Source organism: Canis lupus, chromosome 8 (genome assembly GCF_003254725.2).
Source record: "Canis lupus dingo isolate Sandy chromosome 8, ASM325472v2, whole genome shotgun sequence".
Taxonomy (NCBI): Eukaryota; Metazoa; Chordata; class Mammalia; order Carnivora; family Canidae; genus Canis; species Canis lupus.
In genome coordinates, this window is record NC_064250.1 from 16102886 (window position 1) to 16126812 (window position 23927).

A 23927-nucleotide genomic window follows, 5' to 3' on the forward strand; every position below is an offset into this window, starting at 1 on the left:
TGCTTCTCCACTATGCTGATAAGAAATGGGAGTCCTTTGATTCTTGACATTTAAATCTATTCTGGACCTGGCCTGGGAAAACTCTGAGGGGAATAATCTTGCAGGCTAGTGGACTAGAAAACATAATAAACCAGCCTTTTCCATCACCATATTCTATGGCTCCATGACTCCGTGAATCTCAAGGCTAAGTGTACTTGGGGTTGCACTTTAGATAACATAGAATTCTCATTCTACTGAAATGTTTTACATTTTCTTCCCTCCTAATTTTGTTTCATAGCCAAAGACATCCACATGAAAATCATGGTATCTTTTGTTTAGTAATTCATCCATCCTATGGTGCCCTGCTTACCTGAAGTCACATAATCCTTTATGTGTGCTCTGGCACTAGACAAATTGTTTATGTGATAAACCACAGGACTACCCTGTAGTTTCTGTGATCTGGTGGATATGTGTCAGAATTAGTGTTTTTTGGTGGTTGTTTTGAACATATCGTTGTTCACAGAATGTTTCTTAGACTGTATCTGGAATGTAGTTACTCTGAAGTACTCAAAATATCATAAAAATTAATTCCGAGGTATCTCGACCTACATAGAACTTCCTCTGGACATACATGTCATGTTAAATTCTTATTCCAGTTGTTAATCTGTAAAATCTAAACCACTGCCTTCTTTACTCTGTGTAAATGCCTTTCTCTTTCTCCAATATTTCTAAGCATGTGAGGGAAGCACAGCAATCTACCACATATGGAATAGCATGCCACAATGAAGGACAAAGACTACACCTCCAACTGATGTTGCAAAAGGGATTTTATAAAAGGTGACTAAAATTACATAACACTGGAAATGTACTGGTCACCAAAATTCAAATCTATTCTTTAATAGGTTAATAAAAAGTGGGGTAAGGTTCCAGAAGAGAAGGCACTCATTCTTTGATAACTTGTAATGAGTGTTTGGAGCTTAATAAGTCATCTAAAGAATAGCATTACCCATGAACTTCTTCATTAGAGTCTCAGAATATCTGCAAGGTAAATGTTTTACATCCTTTTTGGTGTAAAGAAGAAGATTTCACAAAAGTAAATATATGTTTTACCATGAATTATATTCAGGATGCTTTTCTACAAGACAAAAGGAAAAGGAAAGAAGAAAGAACTGAAGGCTTCTCTTTAATCTTATCTATCACACTGGATTTTTTTCTCCTCTCCATCCCCCAAGTGACTAAAAACTGGAGTGGTCAGAGTTCTAGGGGCTAAATTTGTAAAGTTACTCCACTTAATAATGAAGGGAATTAAGTAAATTCCTGTGTTTCTTGATGAGAATAATGCCTAGCCGAAAATCTTAAATCTGCAATGCTTTTCTTGGTTTACCCAAATCAACAGATCACTTTATTGTTTTCATGCATTGGGGACAGTTTTGTAGATGGCAAGATCTCATAAAATCAGATATTTAATTGTATGTGTACACTCTATATATGTATTAGAGCTAGCACGTGTATATATAGGTTGTGTGTGTGTGTGTGTGTGTGTGTGTCTAATTCTCTGAAGAAAAAGGTGAAGAATCGATCACTTGAAGATTGGGATAGTCACGACTAATTGGCAAGAAACCACCAATCTTAATCCACAGTTCCTACCTTAGCAGAATCCATAAGCGTTGTTGGGGGGGGGGGTACTTTAAATTCTATTATTTTTTATCTGACTGAAATAAAGCTACAATACCTACCTTCTTCAGTAATGGGGGAGGGGAACAATAGGGCTGTGTAGGAAGTATACCCAGTAATGAAATGAATGAAAAACCTGTATTTTAGACATTGAGCTATAGAGGTCTTCTTGGATCTTGATTCTTAGGGATTTCCCACTGTCTCTCTCTGTCACTGTCTCTCTCTGTCTCTGTCACACACACACACACACACACACACACACACACACACACTCTGGGTTAAGGCACGTGATCCTGCCTGTTTTAGTTTCTTTTTTCACCTCCGTTTACTCAGGAGAGCAGAGAAGCAAGGGCTAGAGGTGGCTGAAAGGGCAAGGATGGCAGTGGAACCCGGGAGGAGGCTCCGACGACCAGGTCGCGGCTCGGGACAGTGTCCACCCCGCTGGGAGCGAAGTGGGTGCCCCGCACTCCCGGCTCGGACCCTGCGCCCGGAGCGGGACGTGCTGCTGCCCCTGGCATCGCGGCCCAGGCAGGCTCCCGGAGCGCCGCGGGGCGATCGGTGCGGATGGCTGGCCTGGAAGCACGTGGGGAGAGCCTGAGCAGAGACGACTCCAGAACCGGGGCGGTCTAAAGGCCCCGTTTATCCGGGCTAGGTTGCGCGTGAGGCTGGCTCCGCGAACCGAGGGCACCGGGGCTGGGCGGCGCGCCCGGGCTGCGGGGAACCCTTCGCGCTCAGCCTCTCTGGGCCGCGCGCCCCGGGCGCCGGGGGCGGCTCCGCAACCCGAGTCCGGGAGGGAAGCGGGTGAACACCCGGCCCTCGGGGCGGCCCTCGGGGAATGAGTGCAAAGGGAGACACGAAAAATAAATCAAACCAGGGAGCCGCCCCGCCCCCCCCCCCGGCGCTGTCTCGGCGGGCGGCGCCACCGGTCGGGCAGCGTCGGGGCGGGCCCCCCGCGCCCCCCGCGCCCCCCGCGCCCCCGCGCCCCCCGCGCCCCCCGCGCCCAGGGGGAGCCGCAGCCCGGGCCGGCCGCCGGGACCGCGCCTCGGAGCGGGTCCCAGGAGCGCGCCTCGCCCTCTCGCCCCGCCCGGCCGGGCCCCTCGGGCGGGATAGAGCCCTGCTTTGCTCTTTTCGTTGGCCAAGCACAATTGTGTTATTGGAGATAATGAATTCAATCCCCATCAAAGGGCATTAGACTCGCCCGGGCCCTGGACTTGCTGATGCCTTTTTTTTTTTTTTTTTAAACTAGGAATGAAAGGCTGTGGAGGAAAAAAAAAATTCTCTGGGGGAGCCTTTCCCCTGATCGCCGCTTTTGAAGTGAAGGGGCCCGGCCATTGTTGTTCACCTCGCGGCCCATACGGCTGAAGAAAGCCTGGGCTTTTGATGGGCTGAGAACCGCCTCGGCAATGAGCACCACGTCGGGCCGCGCGGCCTGCGGGCAGCATATGTCTCGGGGCGCCCGGGCCCGTCTGCGGGCGGGGAGGGGGCTGCGCCGCGCGATGGGCGGGCGGCGGGGACGCGAGGCACGGCCCGCACCCAGCAGCCGCGTTCCCGGGCCCCAAGTTCTCGGCTCCTCGCGCCCGCTTCGTGGCGCCACGCAGGGGTTCCGTCATCTGTGGTTAATCAGTTAAGACCTCTGGGAGGCCTGCCCTTTGGAGGTGAGGCTGGGGAAGGCAGGAGTCTCGTGAGCGCAGCGAGCCAGGGTGCGGGGCTTTATTTGCAAACCATTAGAACCGAGCGAGCAGGGTGGTGGCTTAGGACGGCTCGAGGAGTCCGTCCCACACGCCCTAAAGAGTTTTCGCCGGTGACTCGACACCGCGCAGCGCGGCCGCGCTCCAGGCGGGGGTAAGGGGACAAGGGGAGGGTAGGCCGGCACCCGCTAGGCCAGCAGGGCACTTTGTCCGGCGTGCGCGGCGTCCTGCCTCGCAGTTCTGAACCCAGGACAGAACATCAGCGTCAGATCACCTTTTCCAAAAACTTGTTGCGTGCATTTAATCAAGTTTACTTTCCGTGCCCTCAGCGTGAACTTTTCCCACCTCCATTCGCATCCCACGACGCCCCCCCCTCAGGCCTCCCTCCTCTGAAGTCTTTGGCCCAAGGCTCAGCAACTAGAGCTGTTTAGTTCCCTTCCTAATATCCAACTGCCGCCCCCCCCACCACCAAAGGATCCGGGTTATCCGCTCCATTAATATATTAGCCAGGCATAACAAAAGGACGCGCGTGTCGGCAGAAGGCAATGTGACTCCAGGGAGAGGTGAGGAAACCTGGCCGGTGCCCTGCACCGCAGCACGGCTCATTGCAGTTCGAGCTCGTGAGGCGGCCTCCACCTTAGGCAAAAGCGGTGAAAGACGCGGTGGGAGTTGGCGCTGTGGGCCCAGCAGATGCTGACTTAAGCGTTTGTAGCTGGGCTATGGGAATGAAAACGCTCAAGGCTCCCAGGTGGGACCCAGAGCTAGGGGGAGCGTTCCAAACACGCGCCAGTCACCTGAATTGTGCAAAGAGAATCAGATTTCTAGGCAGGAGTGTAGCACTAGATAGGAGTCTTCTCCCTCCCTCGTGCATAATGGGTCCTTAAAATTAAATATATAAATGAAACAAACCACCACAAAACCCTTACATTCTTCTCATTAAATTGCTTATGTTTTAAAATAATAGTTCTTCGGTGTGAGAAAAAGAAAAAAAAAAAACTGACCTGGGACATGATTAGACAAGCAGAGGAGTAACTAAAATTTCATAGGAGAGAGGGGAAAGAAAGAGATTTCCAACTGAATGCATTGTTCCCTGTTTCCAAGCTGTGTTGGGGGGTGGGGAGGAGTGTATTCCCAGTTTGTTTTTTCTGGGTTTCAGGGATTTTTCTTTAAAAGCCTCTGATGTAATCTTCAGGAAAAGAAGTAGAAAGTCAACCCAGGGAAAGCTCACACTTAGAACTCTGAGTCAGGCCTGCCCTAGTGAGGATCATTCTGGACTTGATCTTGATATGACTTGACTTGCATCCCACCTGAATTCCAAGGTCCTCAAGCAGGTGTTCCATTTAAGCCCTTTCTTTCCAGATTTTGGGGGAGAACATTCTGCTTCTATACTCTACATTGAGTAGAACATAGAGAACACCAAAATATCATAAAGTGGTATCTAGATGGAGGGATGCTTCTCACTTTCTGGGGCTATGGGGGTGGGGGGTATGCTCCATGAGCTTTGCTCTTACACTGTGTAGTCACTGCTGACCTAACTAGAGAAATGAGGAAGTTAGAAAAAAGAAAGGTAGCAAGTGAGGATTTCCCCCCTGTCAGATTAAAAAAAAATGTTTATAGTAGGAAAGTGCAAGCCTTTTACAAGTTAAAGTTGAAATGGATGGGTATTTTCCAGTTCCATATTGCTTGCTAGAATGATGACTGCAGGTGGCAGTGGGAAGGTGAGGGCTACAGTCTGAGCTGTCCAAAGTTCAATGAACCAAGCTAGACTGGGAGCTAAAAGAGAAACACCAATGAAACCATTATGGTCTTAAACGTAACTATTTGGAAGAAGGGTTTTTTTTTTTTTAAAAAAAAAAAAAGGAACTTTCAAAGCAATCTGTTATTAAATGTTATTTGGCTACATCAAATAGGATCAGCGGTAGAAAAAAAAACTTGCAAAAACGGCTGCTTTAAAAACAAAAACAAAACCCCTTCTATCTCACCAAATAGATTCTATTTCTAAATGGGAAGGTTGTAAAATCTTCCAAGTTGTTTCATTTTATTACATTCTTACGCTCGTGAATTTCTATTGACCTTGATGATTCTGTTTGAGAAAATCTTATTTCTAAATTTCAGCATAATTTGATGACCTAATTCAGCCCAAGATAGCTCACAAATAATCAACTTTTTGCACATAATTATCTTGAACTAATTAGACATTATCTTAACTCCACTTAGTTGCAAAACACATTTTGCTACAATCCAAATAAGCAATTAAGATCTAATTTTTGAAAATAAAATATTTTTACAAATTTATTAAATAATTTAAGTAATTTTATCTTTTCAATGAGGCTTTCCTCTTGACATATTGAGGTATCACATTAAAATACATTATAGCTAAATGTTCCGCAATATTACTGCTAAATCAACAGAAAACCAATTGATCTCGAGGAAAGGTTAATTAATTTGGGCTACTGGTCTCCTACTTTGGTCTGCATTGAAAGGAATTTGTATTGATCACAGAAATTTTTTGCAAAGAAACTTAAGCATTTTTGTGCAACTGAGATCAATTTTTTAAAGTGTTAAAACAACAAGATTTTCTCCCATTTTATCACTCCAGGAGCTCTTTTCTGCTGTGGCTCATTCGAATCTGTTAGACTCCAGAGAAAAGTCATATTTTTTTATACTTTCAGTGAAATCAGTCGAGTGCTCCAGGCTTCAGAAAATGAAAAAAAAAAAAAGAAAGAAAGAAAATGAAAACAGAAGTTAAGAACTTTCGTAGGATTTTGTTTGTTTAATCCCTCTTCCATTAATAATTCTCACCAGCTTATTCTGCTATAAAGAGTTCACGAAGGGACAATGGGAATTACATTTTGTCTGTGACGTAAACACTGTAGCAGCCTTCCTGTAGGAAACAGGCCGGCTGCCTTCCACTTGGGAACACTTCTAAGTTGTGTCGCTTCTGCTGAGCTTTCTCCCTCTCTGCGTTTAGTCGTCTTCTCTTTTTATCAATGTAAAAAATGTGTCAAGCCTGGAACAAGGTGAAAGTTAACATTTGAAGTTCTCTGCCCCAGGACTGTATTCACTCCCAACACATTTTTCTTTCTTTCCACCCCCCCCCCCCCCCCCCCGCCCCAACCAGTGCTCGGTGGCGGCGTGGTCGCTGGATCCGAGAGCCTCGGCAGCTCCGCACTAGGGTCTGCAGGAAGGTTTAGTCTCCCCCCTCCTCTCCCCCTCCCCCTCTGGGGACCCCTCCCCCATCTCGAGGGAAATTCCTAAATCGAGCGAGCCCCGAGGACCGCGGCCGAGCGGCCCGCATCCCCTTTCCGCCCTCCTCCGCCCGCTGAGCGTCCGAGGTGAAAACCAGAGAAATTCGCCGTCGACGCGGGGGGCGGGAAGGCTGCGCGCTCCCTGAGGGTCGTCCCGGCGCCGCCTGGGACCGGCGGCCGTTCCCCTCCTGGCCCGGGGGCGCGGCGCCCAGCTCCGGGCGCCCCGGCGTTTGCGCGGCCGGTTTCCGAGGAGGGGATTACGCAGCGGGAGCCGCCGCCGCGGTACAGCGACGCCCGGCCTTTGTTGACTTTTGGGTCTCGGGAGCCACGGAAGATTTATTCGCCAGGGGGGAAGATGCCCAAACAATAAAGAACTAACTGCACCTGTCACCCCAAGATGCCCGCGGTCCTCCTCTGTCCCCCTGTTCCCGGCACCCGCCGGCCCGGGTCCACGCGCATCCTAAGGCGCGGGGCGCAGGTCCCCGGGACGCCGCGAACGCGCGCAAGGTGCTCGCAGGCTTCACTGCCCACAGGCGGCGGGAAAGCGCGCGGGAAGCCCCAGCTCCGCGCGTCCCCGCCGCTCCGGCTGCCCAGGCAGGCTTCCAGGGCGGCCTCCGCCGGCAGCCCGCGGGGCCTCGCCCCCCACCAGCCCAGAAAAGTCTCTGCCAAGGGAGGGTGGGGGGAGAGAGAGAGAGACCTGGGGCCGGTTTCAGCCTGGTGGGTGAGGGCAAGACTTGGATGTTGCTAATATGTTAGAGACGGAGGGACCGTCTCTAACACCGAGGGGGACGCGCGAAAAGTCAGACGAGTTAGACTCGGGGAGGCTGGTAAAATGCCTCGGCCCAACTCACGACCTTAGTGACATTTGGAATTCGAATTTGCCAACATTTGTTTGCCCGCTATACAAACATAAATAACTTTTGAGTTTGAAAGTGTTTCCCTCTCTTTGGGACTTTAATGTCCTTCCAAAGGGCCTCCAAATTAGATTTTTACATTATTCAAACCAGTTATTTCCCTCTCCTCCTTTCATTAGCTGAAGTGCGGGGGGAGGGATGGGATTTCTGGATTTTTCTCAAGTGCTACATGCCACCCCTTCTCTCATCTGGGGAGGCAATTACGCGATAATTAAGGGACTCACACAGCTCTTTTTATCTTGTCCGCAGTGTGGAGTGGGGCGATCAAAGTAAAGACTGTCCAAGTTCAAGCCCTGGCGAGGATGGAGTTCATACACAAGGGCTCAGGCAGGCTGGCCTCTGCTTGGGCTGGTGTTGTTATTGTTGATGTCAATCCGAACAAGACTTACAAAGAAATAGGTGGACTGGAAAGTGAGCCTACTATCAAAGGAGATTAATGATTTTGTGATCTCAAGCAACTGTAGGGGTGTGAAGTTGCATTTAAAAGCTTCTTAGAAGGCAAACAAATCATCAGCTTTAAGTTCTCAGGAATGATATTTTTAGAAACAGTATTTTTAAAAGTGGCTTCACAAAATACAAAACAGCAGCTACCCCGAAATGTCCTGGTGGCACAAAGCTTCCCCTGCAGGAGTGATTTAACTCGACTCTCCCTGGCCCCCTCCAAAGCTACCGTGATGGTTAAGTTTTGTTTCTCTTTTAGTGAAAAAAAAAAAAAAAAAAAGAGTTCAGGATTCTCTATTGCAGACAACTTAATTTTATCAGCCACATCTGATATTTTATTCTCACCAGAATACTTCTCAGATAAAGGAAAATTATACATTGGGGAAGGAAGAAATGTAGTTATATTAATGAATTTGATTTCATTGTGGACGGACTCAAAGGAAACAGAGAGGGCTTAAGCTCATGTCAAAAGTTAAACTTTACTGGGAATAAATAATCTTAAAAAAACCTCAATTCTTGTGATATTAAATCAATTTATATACCCACTGTTATTGAATTTCTTTGACTTTTTTTTACTATCTTCACATTCATATAATAAACATAATACAATTTTGTTTTAGATCATCTTCCTTTTTGTCATTTATATTCAGTATTGGACTTTGGAAAATACCATATTCAGAATACTTACTTTGGATTAAATTGAGGAAAATAACAGAAATACTTTTTTGTTAACATTTGATTTATTTAAAGTCCTTAACTGCAAATGATCAAGAACATATTCCACGGCTTAAAATTTATCATTTTCGTTATTTAAATCAAAATATTTTAATTACAATCACATTGATAAAATTAACATTTTTAATTTGTAATTTTAACCATCATTTAAAGCAATTTCAACTATAAAGAAAAAAAAGGAATAAACCATGCAATAAATTAACATTGAGAAAGCAAAGAAGAATAATGAAACCCGTCTGGCTATACTAACACCATGTCCAACTGTGAAAAGTGCATTAACACTGAATGAAACAAGCACACGATGGCAATAATTAAAATGGCCACAATCAGTTAGATTTTGGAATCTTGGACCAAATTTTGAAATACCACTCCCTATAACTTATCTCTCCTCCAACATTGTAATATTCCCTTTTTCCTGGAAAAAAATATTATTTAAATGGTATAGATACATAGAAGCTAATTTTATACATGTTATGTGACCTCAAAATGACATGACAATGGCACTCTGCAAAGCAAGGAGCAGAGTTATTGAGGATGGCAATTCTTGAGGAATTGATTCTCAGGGCTATACTTGGGTGGAGAGGACAAGGGAGGAGGGTGTCTTTGTAACTTCTTGGTCAGGCAACTCTTGAAAATGTAGCATGTGTATCACCTACCTATTACTTCTATATGTTATGCAAATATACGGAGGATGTCTACAGATTTGAGCATGTGCATAAATGAGTTGGTACATAATATATATGTATTTCATTTTAAGACATCTGCTATTTGAATGTATCAGAAATGTAAGCTGAACAACAAATGGCTCTGATGTTTATAATTAGTTTGTTTTGCTGCATAAGAGCAGTATTGTCCTTCAAATATTTTTAATAGCCCCTAGCGTCTACTTGTTTCTTCACCCTTTCAGTTCTTATGGTTAAGAGTATTGCCATAGACCTGTAAACTTGTGGAGGGTCAGGCGAGGAGGGGGTGGGGTGGGGGTGGGGAAGCACAAACAAATATTTTACAAGTTTGACCGTCTTTCTTTCTTTTTTTTTCTTTTTTTAAATAAACCCTGCCCAGACTAGAATGTGTCTGGAGGAGAAAGAGGGAAGAAAGGGAGAGGAACAAGGATAATAGAAGGATTTTATATATACATTTGTGGATTGTTAAACTTTGCAGGGAAAATTTTTGTTGGTTTGGGATTGGTTTTCTTTGTAATAATATACACAAGGCATTTTGAATACAATAACAAAGTAACAGTCCTTCGCACTGGGGAAAAGATTGTGCACACACACACACACACACACACAAAATGAAATAAAAACAGTTGGGATTTTATTATGCTGTTGTCAGCTTGGTATGTGTGGTTTTGTTTGTTGTTGATTTCTCTCTCTCTCTCTCTCTCTCTCTCCCGCTCTCGCTCTCTCGCTCGCGCTCTCTCGCTCTCTCTGTCTCTCTTGCTACCAGCATGGCCATGCCAGACAAACCCCCAGTCCCACGGAGCTAGGAAGTGTTTAAGACGGGTCTGGAATACACACCTTGGTAGTAGGCCGGCTCCAGGGCTGAGGGCTCGATGGGGCTCCTGGTGGCCACCGAGGCGCTGCCGAGGGGCAGGCTGGCGGGCAACGCAGCGCCGTAGGGCGAGTACTGTAGTGCCTGCTCATAGGCCTTGAAGTCCAGCTTGTGCTGCTGCTCCGAGGAGGACATGAGGTTGTTGATGGAGAAGGGGTGGTTGAAAGAGTAATGGGGGTCCCCTTTCAGGTGCAGCTGGGACTCGTGGGGTGCCAGGCCATGCGCCGGGTGGGAGGGGGGCACAGACACCAGCGCCCCCGGCCCGGAGCTGATCGGGGGCGCCGCCGAGGAGGGTGGGGTCTTCAACTCCGAGGCGCCCCCTGTTGCCGTGGCCCCGCCGTGGTCCAGAGTCTGGGGGCTGGCAGCCGGCCCGGGGCCCGGCGCGCCCTCTAGCTGGCCCGCCTTGCCGTGCACGCCGCGGTGGAGCGGCGAGTTGGCGCTGGGGTTGGCGGCGCTCGCGGGGTCCTTGCGGCTCTCGGGACCGCCCTTGGCTCCGCCGCCGCCGCCGCCGCCGCCGCCGCCGCCGCCGCCGCCCCCGCCCCCGGCCCCGGCCCCCGGCTGCTTCTCGCACTTGAAGCGCTTCTGGCGGCGCAAGTAACAGCCGTTCTCAAACATGTTGCCGGAGTCCGGGTGCAGCGTCCAGTAGGAGCCCTTGCCCGGCTTGTCCGGCGAGCGCGCCACTTTGACGAAGCAGTCGTTGAAGGAGAGCGAGTGCCGAATGGAGTTCTGCCAGCGCTGCTGATTCTGCCGGTAGTAGGGGAAGAGGTCCATGATCCACTGGTAGATCTCGCTCAGCGTGAGCATCTTGCTGGGCGCCTGCTGGATGGCCATGGTGATGAGCGAGATGTACGAGTAGGGCGGCTTGGCGTGCGGGTAGCTGCGCTTGAAAGTCTTGGCGTCGCCGCCGCCGCCCGCCCGGCTGCGGCCCAGGTTGGACGGCGCGTACCCCATGGGGCTCATGCACGGGTTCATGGCAGCCGCGTAGGGGCCCAGGCCGTTCATGGAGGCCGCGGGCTGCGCGCCCATGGCGCCCATGCCGCCGGGGCTCAGCGCCGTGCCCATGGCCGTCACGCCCGCCGCCGTCATGCTGTTCATGGAGCCCGCGGAGCCGCCCGGCATGCCCGCCACGGCGCCCGGACTCAGGCCGGCGCCCAGGCCCGGGTTCGCGTAGGACATGTTGAACGAAGCCGGCGTCATGTTGCCGCTGGTGGTCATGGTGTTCATGGTCATGTAGGTGTTCATGGAGTTCATAGAGCCCAGGCCCGAGTTCATGTTGCTGACCGGGACGGAGGAGTAGGCCTGCGGCGGAGACAGCGAGCGGAGAGGCCCCGAAGGGCGGGGTTAGTAGTGGGAGCGCGCGGCCGGCCCCGGGGGCAAACCCGGCGGGGCCCCGCGGCGCTGCAGGGCACGGCCCCCACCCGCGGCAAACCGTCAGGCGCCCTCCCCAGAACCAGCAGAGCAATGGCCTGCGCAGCGGGGGGAAAATCGCGTCGCGGCAGGCATGAAAGACGAGCGCTCACGGAAAATATGTCCCCGGGAAGATGTGTAATCGCCTTACATGCCAGGCTCGGGACTGACTTCTAGGGCCCCTCCGTCGCCTTCTGCATCCACGCCAGCTGGGATCCCAGTCTCCACCCCCGACGGGCCTCAGCAAAGCCCTTTTGTTAAAAGGAGTTAAACTCCGAAAATACAACCATTCCCGGACTCCGCTTATTCACCCCCACCGTAACGGGAGCGTTGGGTTGGGCGGGACAGCACCCCCCCCCCCCCCGGCCCCCGGCCCCGTCCCCGTCCCCGTCCGCGTCCCCGGGGGTGGGCCGTGGAACACCAGCGCGGTGCCTGTTTCGCCTAAGCCGGCTAGGCCGGGCTGACCACACAGCAGCCTCGGCGTGCGGGGAGGCTGCTGGATACAACTAATCTCCCTGATAGAACTAATCATTCATGGCCATATGACCATCCATTTTTCAGCATCTGGCTTTACCGCCTTAGCAGGTTTCCCCAAATGGTGACTTTTCGTTATTGATACGTTTAGGAGGCCTGTTTTCCATCTACTTGTGGCAACTGTACTATTAAACGGGAAAGAAACTCAGAAGTTAAATAAGTTGTGGGGAAAGATTAAAGAGACAACTACAAGAGGAGAAGGGGAAAGGAGCAGTGCATAAGAATATCCATGCACCACGCTTAACTTTCACATGACTTTACATGTACATCTCTTTAAGCCGTTCAAAAAGTTGCACCAATTTCCTTATCTGTTTCCAGCCCTATAGTATTTGAGAATTTTGGTGGCATAATTTGTCAAAACGGTGTATTTTGTATTCCGGTACTGATACGTTGCTGTGGATTATTTCAAAGCTTGGCTTTAAAATCCCACTTTAAATGTATAAAATCAAAGTCTATTTTCCCTTAACGCTATTCTATTTTCCACTTCTCAGCTTTAACCTATAAAGAAGTTCTTTCCATAGGGAACTTCATTAACTAGCAGGCTGAGATGTCTGCATCCGAATTAAACCCCGAAGAAGAGTTCTGAGCTCTTTTTTTTAAATTATCAGTAGGAGAAAAACCTTATCAATAGCAATTTGGGAATGCACTATAGATGTTAAAAAAAAAATAGAGTCCAGAAACATGAAAACTTCTCTGATAATTTAATAAAAATAATATCCTTAAAATATTTTCAACAGCAAATACAATTTCATTTGAAAACATAAAAGGTGTATAAATTTAACTAGGCACAGGCTGCTATGGTATGCAAATAAACGTAAGCTAAGCTTGTGAGTATATAAATATACAAATCTAAATAAATTAATTACCATAAAAATATTTACTGATTCTATATTTTTCTGTCCACGTCTTTAAGTAATTTTTACTTTCGTTTTACTTTTTTTTTTTTTTTTTTGGTCTTTTCCTTTCCCCAGGATTATCGAAGGCCATTTCAATAAGCGTTTTTAATAACGGTGAACTTTTGGCGGGTGATCTCCAGCTGTTTCTAGAGAAATACTTTTAGTAGGTGGTGGTCCTGCCTGTACCTGGTTTTGCTCACAATCCCTTTGTGCACATTGTAAAATAAACCACACGAACGTGCCACCAAGGGGACAATGAAGAGAAACAGGTTCTCCGTTCGGGGTGCTGGAGGCAGAGTCCGTTCGCACCAGCGCCACCCAGCGGTTCTAGGATAGAACGAGCACACTTCTCCCCAAACAGGGCTTTTAAAGAAGTTTTATCAAATTTCGGAACCGATCCATTATTAAGACGCTCAACTTAGCGGCATCGCGCTTTCATCCGAAGACATCTGCGAATTCAGCCGTGGGAGGAAGAGCCCGCCCTGCTGGAGAACGCTTGTCTTTTCTAGAACTAGAGTTCCCTCCAACTCTTGGCGGCGCCCGCCCGCCAACCCGCGGCACCCCGGGCCTGGTTCCGGCTCCCGCTCTCCGCAGGGAAGAGGCGAGCGCTTTCCAGAGCGGGTGCTTTCAAAGCCCCGAGTTTCCTAAAACCCCTCTGGCCGGCTCCAAACGTCGAGCGCCTGGACCCAGCCTTCCCCGCGGGGCAGCGGATCCGGCTCCGAGGCTCGGCCAGGCCTGTCCGGGAGCGCATCGGGTGGGCACGCAGCAACGGCACCGAGGAGGCGCCCCCGGCCCGCCACCGCCCACCCTGTCGGGCGCCCGCCTCTCCGGGCCTCCTCCGGCTCGGGTTCCGGGAGCGTCCCGCCTGCTGCCCGCCTCTCACCTCCTGTGTGTCCGCGTAGTAGCTGTTCCAGTCGCTGCTCTCATGCCCTTCCATCTTCACAGTCCCTAACATCCTGGAGCCACCCTGCCCAAAGCAACCATCCAGCCCTGTGCGAAGCGACGGGCGGCCGCGCGGCGCGGGGCTGGGGGCGGGGAGCCGAGCCGCTGCAGTCACCCGAGCGCCCGCGCCGGCCCAACGCCACCCGGGCGAGGAGGAAGCCCGGCGCTGCGGGGCGCGGCGTGCGCGGCGGAGGCGGAGGCGGCGCGGCGGGCGGGGGCAGGCGGCGGCCGCGGAGCGCGGCGCCCGGGAGCGCCTCCGCGGGAAGTGAGCGGGCGGCCTCTGCGAGAGGAGTGCAGTTGAGCTGATGTGGATCTTACGTCGCTCGAGTGCCCACCTCCTCGTCCTCTCCCCATTTGTCCGCCGCACAAAGACGCTCGCACCTACAAAGCCCGAGGTGCACCTGCGAGGCGGCCGCCCGCCAGTCCAGCCGCCGCGCCTCCCGCCCAGCCGCGCTGCCGCCGCGCGCCCCCTGCGCCCCCTCCCGCCGCGCCCCCTCCCTCAAACCCGGCCCTCACTTTGTTTGCAAAGCAGCGTAATTGGTTTAAGCCCGGAGCCTGGGGGAAGAGGGAAATGGGATGGGAGGGGGTAACCCCCTTTGGAAAAGGAAAAAAAGAAAAATAGGCGGGGCCGAGCTAGCTAACGAGGGTTCTGGATAGGAATCACGCAGCCGGGGACCGGGTGGGGGCGGTGGCGCTGGAGCCCCGGCTCGCAGAGCGCTGCCAGCTAAATGACCCCAGGGCCCCTCCCCAGGGGGACCCACCGTCTTCCGGGGGCCGCCGACTGCAGCCCCATCCCGTGCCCCTCCTGCTCTTCTGTCGGCTTCCAGCCCCCACTGTACTCATTACAGACCCAAAGTTCAACCCCGGGAGATTGGAGAATACAGACCATCCCCCCTCCCCCGACTTCAGGCTTGAAAAAAGGAGAAAGCCCCAATTTTGCCCTTTCACTAGAAACTCGGCCATCTGAGTCAACCTAGCCGAGTGACGTTAGGCCTATCTGGGCTCCTGGCTAGCAGAGTGGAGACGCTGCCACGAAACCCGTACCTGCGGCTAAGAGCAGGTGAGTCACAGCACCGTTTTATATCTTTATGACATAACTTTTTTTTTTTTTTTTCCGCCTCGGTCCGCTCTACTTCCCTTGTCATCTGTAGCGATCATAAAGAGGAAGAGACTGAGAACAGATGTCTGTGTGATAGGGCAGGCGCACCCGAGTCGGGCGCTCCTCCTCTGCCCAGCTCCTCCTCCTGCCCCCCTTTCGCAGCCCCGGGGACCGAGCTGGTGGCGACCGTCTGGTTTCCGATAGGGAAAGGTCAGGGGGAGGGGACAGCTCCCTAAACGCGCGCGTTAACTGGGAGAGCAGGAACAGAGGCGCGGGAATGCATCTGCTCGGCTAGAGAGGTGCCAAGCTGAAGCCAGGGATGGTCGGGCGGCAGTGCCTGGTCCCCTTTCTCACCTGGAGGGGCCGGGCTAGCACCCTAGGCGCTTGCTTGGTTCCTACTGGGTCCTGGACATTGGTGGGAAGTTCTCCCCAAAGCAAAGCCTCTTGGCTCCTATGAGGCCCTGGCTAGAAGATTGCCCACGGTCCTGAGGAGGAGGACCAACGAAAGTGATTGCCGAGCACTGAGTTGGTGATAGGTTGTGGGATGGTGTGAGTGTTTCTGAATATGTTTCTGAATGTATGCGTGTATGTGAGCGTGACTATGTCTAAGTACGTGGGTGACCATGTGTGTGTGCCCCACTCTAGGTAGAACCCACTAGTTTTCCTGAAGTAACGACAAAATAAAATCTTTCTAAAATGACGAAAAATCTGCAAAATATTCTTGTTTAGCAAAGTTTTAAGCGTGTTATTAATCTCATATTAAGAAATGTGTTTTAACTTGTCTTTCAGATACCTTCCCCCCCCTCCCCCTGCACTTTGTTCTTTTAAATCTTTCTTCCTTGAAATCTGGCAACAGAATCACATTAAATCCTTGAACCAAACAAATCTCTTAAATCAGCAGGGGAGCCTGAGAGGGTGAAGATGTGCAGTTAAGGAAATAAAAAAGATAAAAGCATTGGATTACAATTCCTTTTTTTTTTTTAACAAAAGGGAGGGGGAAATGTCACATCGTAAGGAATGGAATGAGAGTGAAATTAAATCCACCTGGAACTCAGAGCAGGTGCCCTCCCCAACTGCAGCCTGCCCCTGCAACTGCAGGTCCCATCAGTTTTGTAAATGTATCTGTAAATGTGTGGATCTGCACAGATTTCTCAGAGCCACCCTAAAACGAATTCTTTTGTGTAAAGTACCCATCAGCAGCAGGACCTTGGTTCCATTTGTAAAGTAAACGGATGCTTAGCTTCCTCGGCCTCATGGGGGGTGGGGGGGACTTTCAGTGCTGAGCTTCCTTGTTCCTTCCCGCGGTGATTCTCCAACGCCCTCTTGGCTCTTCAAAAACATCGAGCATGACTAGGGCATTTTCTATAGGTAGTGACAACTTAGTAACAGCTTTTATGGAACACAAAAAGCTAGTGCCTAAAGAGGGGAGTGCTGTCATTTTATAGGGGGTCAATGAAAAAATCAAATATTCTTTCACTTTTAGCCCACTTCCTAAACCTACTAGAGCTCATCTTAAAAAAAAAAAAAAGTCAGCTTAAGAAAGAAAAAAAGAAAAAAACACCTGTAGACGGATGTCCAAAGTAAAGTTTTTTTTTCCCCTAGGGCTTCTTCAGAGCCCAAGACTAGTGGTGAAAAGTGGACTTTGCCAACTTCAGAGCCTTGATCCAGCCTGGGAGTTCCTGGGTCGCCGCCCGCCGAGAATTACTGGGCTCCTAGCACCTCCCGGGGTGTGTGTGGGGAGGAAGGGGGGGGGCGCCCCAATCCTCCCGCACGCGCCCCCAGCGAGCACGGTCAGGGGAGTCTGGAACTCCGGGCGCCTCCCCTGCCCGAGATTTCAGTTCACAGAGCCGACGGCCTGAGGCCACGAAGGAAAGGTGGCAGCGGAGTTAGCTCCCAGCCTCTCTTCATCTCAGTGGCAATACTCCAAGACACCTAACACGTTTAGGAAGTGAAGTTCTAGCGTCCTCAGATGCCAGCCAGTCCCTTCTCAGAGTTTTAAAAGCGAATCATCAGGGTCGTGCCGGGTCTTTGATTTAGAAAATAAGCAGTAAACAAGCAAATAAATGAAACAGAGCTGCTGTCTCCGGGTAGCTGGCCAGTAGGCAGCCAGGTGACCTGCCTGGTGGCTGCAGTCTGCTCCTTCGTTGAGCAAACCTCTTCTCCCAAATAGGCCCTGTCTCCGCTTCTCAGAAGGCTGTGCCCTGCTTTCCGGAGACGTGGACGCGTCTCCAACCTCGGGGAGGCGGGCTGGGTGGACCTGCCCGTAGGGGCCACGAGGGCAGCCACGTGGCGTCTCCTGGGACGTCCCGGGCCACACTCCCCGGGCCAGGATGGGTCTGTGCGGGCCCGGCGCGGCTCCGCAGAGGGAGGGCAGGCTCCGGGGCGAGGGAGGCCGGAGCCGGCTGGAGGGGAGCCTGCGGGGGGGTCCAGGTGGCCTCGGGCGGAGGAAGCGGCCCCGCCCTTCCCGGAAGCTGCGCCTTCTCCGCCTGTGGGGTCCGCTCCCCGCGCGGTCGGGCTGTGGGCGCGGGCGGCACGAGGCTCGCTGGCCAAACCCGGCCACCTCGTCTACCCTTTCCCAATATTACCTGCTTGGGAACCCCTTCCGCAGATCTTCACCTGGGCAAGGGAGGAACAGGGGGTGACTTGGGCGAGAGACAGCTGGCGCCTCAGGCCTTGGGCCCTGCGGGCTGCGTGTGGCCGCGCCGGGGTCTTCCCGGTTTAGCAGGACTGCGGGGTGGGCAGAGGGCGGAACCCGGGGGGGCGGGGCGGGCCGCTGCGGTGCCCCCTGGAGCCTCCCGAGGACTTGCCTCTGGTTTTCTCCAGGCCCCTGGCTCGTGCGACCTCCGTCCTCCCAGGGGGCTGTGGCCAGGTCTCCACCGGCGTGGGCCCAGCCACCCTCAGTGCAGGCGGGTCCCAGCTCCTCCTCTGCAGGCCTCCCCACCCCATCTCACCCAGATGAGATGCTGAAATCTGCCTGCGGGGGGGGGGAGGAATCAGATGCTGTGAAACTAAGACCTGTTGTCTTTCACGCGGTTCAAAGCGGATCTGGACTGGGACCCCGGTGGGTTTAGGACTGGGGAAGGCCTGGGACGCTGAAAGCCACTCTTTGCACCTGCGGTGACTGGCCTCGCTAACCGAGGTGTGGGTCCGAGCGGGGGGCGGGGGGGGGGGCGGGCGCGGCGGGAGGGCGGGAACCCGAGACCCGAGGAGCGCTCGCCGCCAGTCAGGCGCGGGGGCCAGGAGAAGCACCGAGCTCCTGTTCCTTCACGGCCCGTCTTCCTTGACTTTTCTTTGTTTTCTCGTACCCTCCTTTCTCTGCCCTTCCTTCTATCCTTATATTAATCAAGAAATTAATTCACAACTCACAAGGCGTCTGACCCTCAGTAGGTAGGGGCCCTGGCCCCGGGACCACCTAGCCGGCCTCATCCGACAGTTTCGTGCAGAGAAATCTCAGGATCCTGGGTGTTTGTACTGGAAAAAAATCTAATGAAACATTTTAATCCCAATACTTTATCTCTGGGTTTGTCCTTTCCCTTCACTGCGCCTGGAGCCGCCGCGGGGTTTCTGAGCGGCCTGGGGCGCGGGCCTCCCTGGCCCGCAGCCGGATGTCGGAGCCGGAGCTGCTCCCTGCCCAGCCTTGCCCGCGGGCGACAAAACCGTCTCTCTGGCCTTAAACTAGCATTGCCCTGCCAAAACCAACTCGCATTTTCATGTATTCAAATGAGAAAGATTGGGAAGGACGACTAGCCCTCTTGGGCAATCCCTAGCCTTGGAGGGAATAAGTGTCCCATTGGTGCCCGCAGAGAATGGGAACCTCCCTTCCTCGAGGCCTGGGTGGCACACGTGGCACCCCCGCCCAGGCCGGGTCCCCAGGCAGTCGCACATCTCTAGGCAGCTGTGTTCGAGTTACTGACTGCTTTATTCACACTTTCCTGTTACACTTTCCTCTAACTACTTAAAAACTGGTAGGGTTGGGGTCCTGGAAGAGGAACTGGAAATGCACGCTACAAATACAGAGTTGGAAAATTAGGGAGAAGCATAACAAATTTTAGGTCTGAGAACAGGGAGGGACTACAGTGGTTGAGGCCCTACTCTGTGCCACAGACTAGACTGGTGTTTTGAGATCCTGGCATTTCCCCCACCTTCCACTCCAGGTGTGCAAGAGCTGGGAGTCTGAAAGCCTGGGAACTTGACTCCACCCCACCGGCAGAAGCTGGGGCTGATAGGGAGCCAGTGATGGAAACCCACAACCTCAGAGCACTCTTAGATGTCATCTCTCTCCTGGAGGCTGCCACCTTGAACCTAAATCCTTCCCCGATGGTGAATGAGTATTTAGCTCGTCATTCCCTGAACTCTATCCCCCCAGTCCACCCATCTCTCTCTCTCTCTCTCTCTCTTTCTCCACACACACACACACACACACACACACACACACAGCCAGGAGCTTTCCCACGGCCCCTTACTTGGCCCCGGTGGTTTAACTTTGGCTATTCAAATATGATTACCCTCAAATTTACATAGTTTTATTTAACAGATGCTTTTGTAACAATAATATTAATCATATCCTACACATGCCGTGTGTGTGTGAAAATGATTCTAGCTAGGCTTTTTTTCATTGTATTGTCTTACTGATTTTCCCCCCGAAGTTTAAAACTGTTCATTGGACTGACAAAAAGACTAATTTACTGGCATGGACAGAGGGAGGTTACATTCATTATTTAAAATAAAAATTTGATTGGAAGACACTGGTGAGTGGCTGCCTCTGGACTTCCAGCAGCTATTCCAGAGCTAACATCAGAAGAAAGTTTTGCTTTAAAAATGGTGCATTTGTTTGAAGTTGTTTGATTTTCCTGGTCCTATGGGCCACAGAATAAAACTCACATTGCAGTGAGTTTGCTTCTAAACAGAAACACTAGGAAGAGGACTTGTTGTCAGTATTCCCTTTTGCAGAGATACCAGCAAGATTTGCAGGAATTTTAACAACTTTCTGCAGTCATCATGGTTGCCTACTGTAAATGGATCAAAGCAAGGAAATGCAGCTGCCAGCCTTCGGCTTTACCTGTAGTGTGCAGCACAGCTTCCGTGGGTCTCTGGCGAGGACATAGCAGGCATCCCCAATCAACTGAGCTCTGCTCTTCTCAGGTCCACATCTTAATCTACATTCCTACATTCAGGGTTATATCGTTCTGAGCAGCCTATTCCATTTGTGTCATTTTCTTTTTTTGTCTCCCCCACTGGACTGGAAGATCTCTGAGGGTGGGGCCCACCGTCCCTACCAGAGCAGAGGCTGGAGCATAGTAGACTTTTTTTTTTTTAATTTTTTTAAATTTTTATTTATTTTATGATAGTCACAGAGAGAGAGAGAGGCAGAGACACAGGTAGAGGGAGAAGCAGGCTCCATGCACCGGGAGCCTGACGTGGGATTCGATCCCGGGTCTCCAGGATCGCGCCCTGGGCCAAAGGCAGGCGCTAAACCACTGCGCCACCCAGGGATCCCCATAGTAGACTTTCAATAAAGATTTGTTGACTGAATCAATAAACTAACTGCCCCAATCCAGATGGTGGCCAGGCTGGTGTCAGGTGGGAAAAAATGCTTGAGCGGAGGAAACCTTATCCACTTGACTCCAAATCTCCGAGCGAGAGGACTCTAGGGACCTGTCTTAGCCAAGGGGGTTGTTTAATGAATGGACCAACGGACAGAGGAAGGAACGAATAGATGGACAGATCATTGTCAGAAAGGCCAGGGTCGCATAGCCCTGTAATCCCTGAACTTCCAGGCCCACTGGGCAGGCATCTTATCCTGGCAGCGATGCTTGATTTTAACCCAAATCCTCTGGGTGATGTGATGAAGTTGGAATGCCCCCATTTCACCACTTCTGGACTTCAGCAACTCCCTCCACACCGCCCCCACCCCTGCACTCATTTGCCTATCTAGGGTGATCAACGTGTGACCAAAGACAAATATTTCACTTTGCCCTCGCTGTGAAAAGGCAGCAGCAGAGGCTTTCAAAAGCAGATATTGATTAAAAGTAAAAAAAAAAAAAAAAAAAAAAAAAACCATCAACTTTCCATCAAGCAAAATGTTTCATTCAGAGCTGTAAAGGAAACGTCCGTGTTTGAATAATATGTTTAAATTGGCAAGCAAATGAAGCCGAGCCCACGCAGTGAGAAAGAAAAGCCTTGCCGCAGAGCTCGCTGGTAGTCCGGGCTTGTGCGCGGGGCTCACCAGCGCGTGGCGCGCTGCGTCCCCACCCCGACGCTGGAGGGCACCTAGGGAGCAGGCCGCCGGCCGTCGGGGCTGCGCAGCCAGGCACTGATCCGACCCTCCGGGGCGCCCGGCGCGCAGCGGGCCTTGGCGGTGGCTGCGCGCCCGAAATTACCAGCATTTACCTTAATTGCCTCCTAGTCTTTAGGATCCAAAGCATTTTATCCCACACGCTTTCCGTGTGTGATGTAATGGTTTTCTTAAAGGTCCACCAAACTTCTCAGAATCTGCTGTGTTGTTGCAAGGTATTAACTGGAGACCTCTCGTTTCAACTTCTCCTCCCGAAGTTTTATTTGCCATGAAAGCATGGGCGGGAATCCTTGAGAGAGGAAGCCGGTCTGCCGCCTTTTTCTGGGCTTCTCTCACTTGGGAAACTACCTGGCAGCTCCATACCGCAGCTGCATTTGTCTTTGATGCCCTGTCCTCCTGCCCTCAATCTGCACTGGGTGATGTGGGGCTCAGTCCGGATGCTGCCTGGGATCTGCATCACAGACTCGTTTCAGATCACACTTTCTGCCCTTGGCTGCCCCCTGTTGCACCCCAGCCACCCCCAACCCCTCCTCAAGGGAAAGGGCCTCAAAAGTCAGGTGGATCCCCACTCGCTTTGGAGGCTTAGGGTACTAGCAGATCTAATTCAGATTTTTCTTTCAATGCTTTCCATGATGAAGTTGGAGGTGTGGATCCCACTCTCCTCACCCCACAGGCCTCCTCCCTCCAAAATACCTTCTATTGTGACTCGCTGGACTCCTCTGACCTCCTCATGACCCTCCTCTCACACCCCGCCAAGAGAAGTGGTTTCAATAAATAAAGCACAGTGCTCGGGTTGAAGGTCAGTTTACACTGGGGCAGAAGCTTCTAAAACTCCTGCAGGTGCTGGAATGGGAATAAACCAGACCATCATCCTAAGAGATGAGAAAGGATATGAGGAGATGGCAGCCAGGTCTAGGAGTGGATAGCAGTAGGTGGTCAGTCACAGATTTGTGGTCCAACCATTCGACCTCAAATTTCCTGGGGAACCCAGGCAGATTCTTTTGGGCTCAGTTTCCTCCTTTTTCAAAAGAGCCTGGACTCAGTTCAGTTTGGTAGGTGTCAGTTGTAGGAAGAGAGGCTGGAGCAACAGTCAGACCTGATGACCCACCACGCCTTGGGGTTCTGGGGCAGAAACCAGTAGGGGTGTGAACCTCCAGAGGAAACTGTTATGGTGATGGCGGTGAGGGGGTGGCTCTGCTCTGAGAATGGCAAAGCTTCTCTCTGAGGAGCCCAAGACACTGGGAGAACAAGTCCTAGGAAGAACACTTCCCTCCCTTTTGCTCTGGTTTTGTGTTCTGTGTTTCACAGTAACTTTTGGGCAAAAACCTTTTCCTTTTTCACTTCCCAGCATCTCCAAAGACAACAATTGGTAGGAGAGAGCAGAGGGTGTCTTCCAATTCCTAAGCCCAGGCAAAGCCTCCTAGGCTAGGAGGCTGCATAGTGCTCTGCACACTCCACTGGGGAGGGTTGGTGCCCTTGAGGCTAAGAGTCTCTGAGACTGTCTCTCTTATTACCCAAATAAGTTGCAGCCTGGCTTTTTTTTTTTTTTTTTTTTTTGTGCAATTGACAGGGACAGTAGGGTTTGTGCTTAGAGCAAGGGATTTGGAATGAGATCTGGATTCCATTCCATACTCTGAGCCTCTGCTTTCCCAACTGTAAAATGGGCTTACTAGTACCTAATTCACACCAGTTGAGTACAGAGTAAGTGTACAAAATTGTAACAAACATAAAGAGCCTTCACAGAACTCTGGAAGCCTGGGTGGTGCTGGATGCTGAACACTTATTGGCAAGTAATGCTGGCCTGAAATCTAGGTGCCCCTCCCCCCTTACAGGTCTTCTGCTGATGGTCACCAGCCCAGCTCCCGGGTGTTGTGGTCCCTTTGGGCTGCAGTCAGGCAGGTGAGGATGAGGGAGCTTCCTTGGGGAGACTGAATGCCTGGCGGTTGGCTCATCTTCCATGGTGACCCTGCCTAGAATCTCCTCCCAGGGGATCCCTGGGTGGCTCAGTGGTTTAGTGCCTGCCTTTGGCCCAGGGTGAGATCCTGGAGTCCTGGGATCGAGTCCCGCGTCGGGCTCCTGGCATGGAGCCTGCTTGTCCCTCTTCCTGTGTCTCTGCCTCTCTCTCTCTCTCTCTATGTCTATCATAAATAATAAAATAAATAAATAAATAAATATAAAAAAAAAGAATCCCCTCCCAATCTCCTTGACCTGTGGGGCTACTTTTTAGGGAGTCAACCATGGCAGACGTCGGGCTTCAGAAGCTAGTATGTAACTCTCCCGGTTGCTGAGATGGTAGACCTGGCTTATGCGCAATACGTGACCTTGCACCATCATACTGTCTATGGCAACCTCAGTCAAGACCTGGGGCCTGGATCTAGGAGACATCTCAATTGGAGAGATGAAGGGTGTGAGTCTGGACTTTTGGGAGCCTGGATGCCATTCTGCCCTCAGCATCTGAACTCATTTGGAAGAGTACCACTTAGGACACTTTCTAAAATACTCAAAACCCAATATGACATTA

General features: G+C 51.3%; 1 protein-coding gene and 2 long non-coding RNA genes across 4 annotated transcripts; 1 reads left to right on the plus strand and 2 right to left on the minus strand.

Annotated features, from left to right (window-relative positions):
• The first annotated feature begins 3198 nt into the window (after positions 1 to 3198).
• LOC112657487 (uncharacterized) lies at positions 3199 to 8490 on the plus strand. Its single transcript, XR_003135054.3, has 2 exons — positions 3199 to 6361; positions 7753 to 8490. It is a non-coding gene; the product is annotated as an uncharacterized LOC112657487 (long non-coding RNA).
• On the minus strand, positions 6122 to 7160 carry LOC112657488 (uncharacterized). Of its 2 annotated transcripts, none has more exons than XR_004818130.2 (2): positions 6974 to 7160; positions 6122 to 6351 (listed from the first exon to the last, which is right to left on the minus strand). It is a non-coding gene; the product is annotated as an uncharacterized LOC112657488 (long non-coding RNA). The 2 variants fall into 2 exon arrangements; XR_004818131.2 differs by lacking the exon at positions 6974 to 7160 and adding an exon at positions 6685 to 6831.
• Positions 8405 to 14442, minus strand: FOXA1 (forkhead box A1). Its single transcript, XM_025443528.3, has 2 exons — positions 13954 to 14442; positions 8405 to 11532 (listed from the first exon to the last, which is right to left on the minus strand). The coding sequence occupies exons 1-2, from the start codon at positions 14023 to 14025 to the stop codon at positions 10165 to 10167; spliced, it is 1440 nt and encodes a 479-aa protein (XP_025299313.1). The 5' UTR covers positions 14026 to 14442; the 3' UTR covers positions 8405 to 10164.
• Positions 14443 to 23927: the final 9485 nt, after the last annotated feature.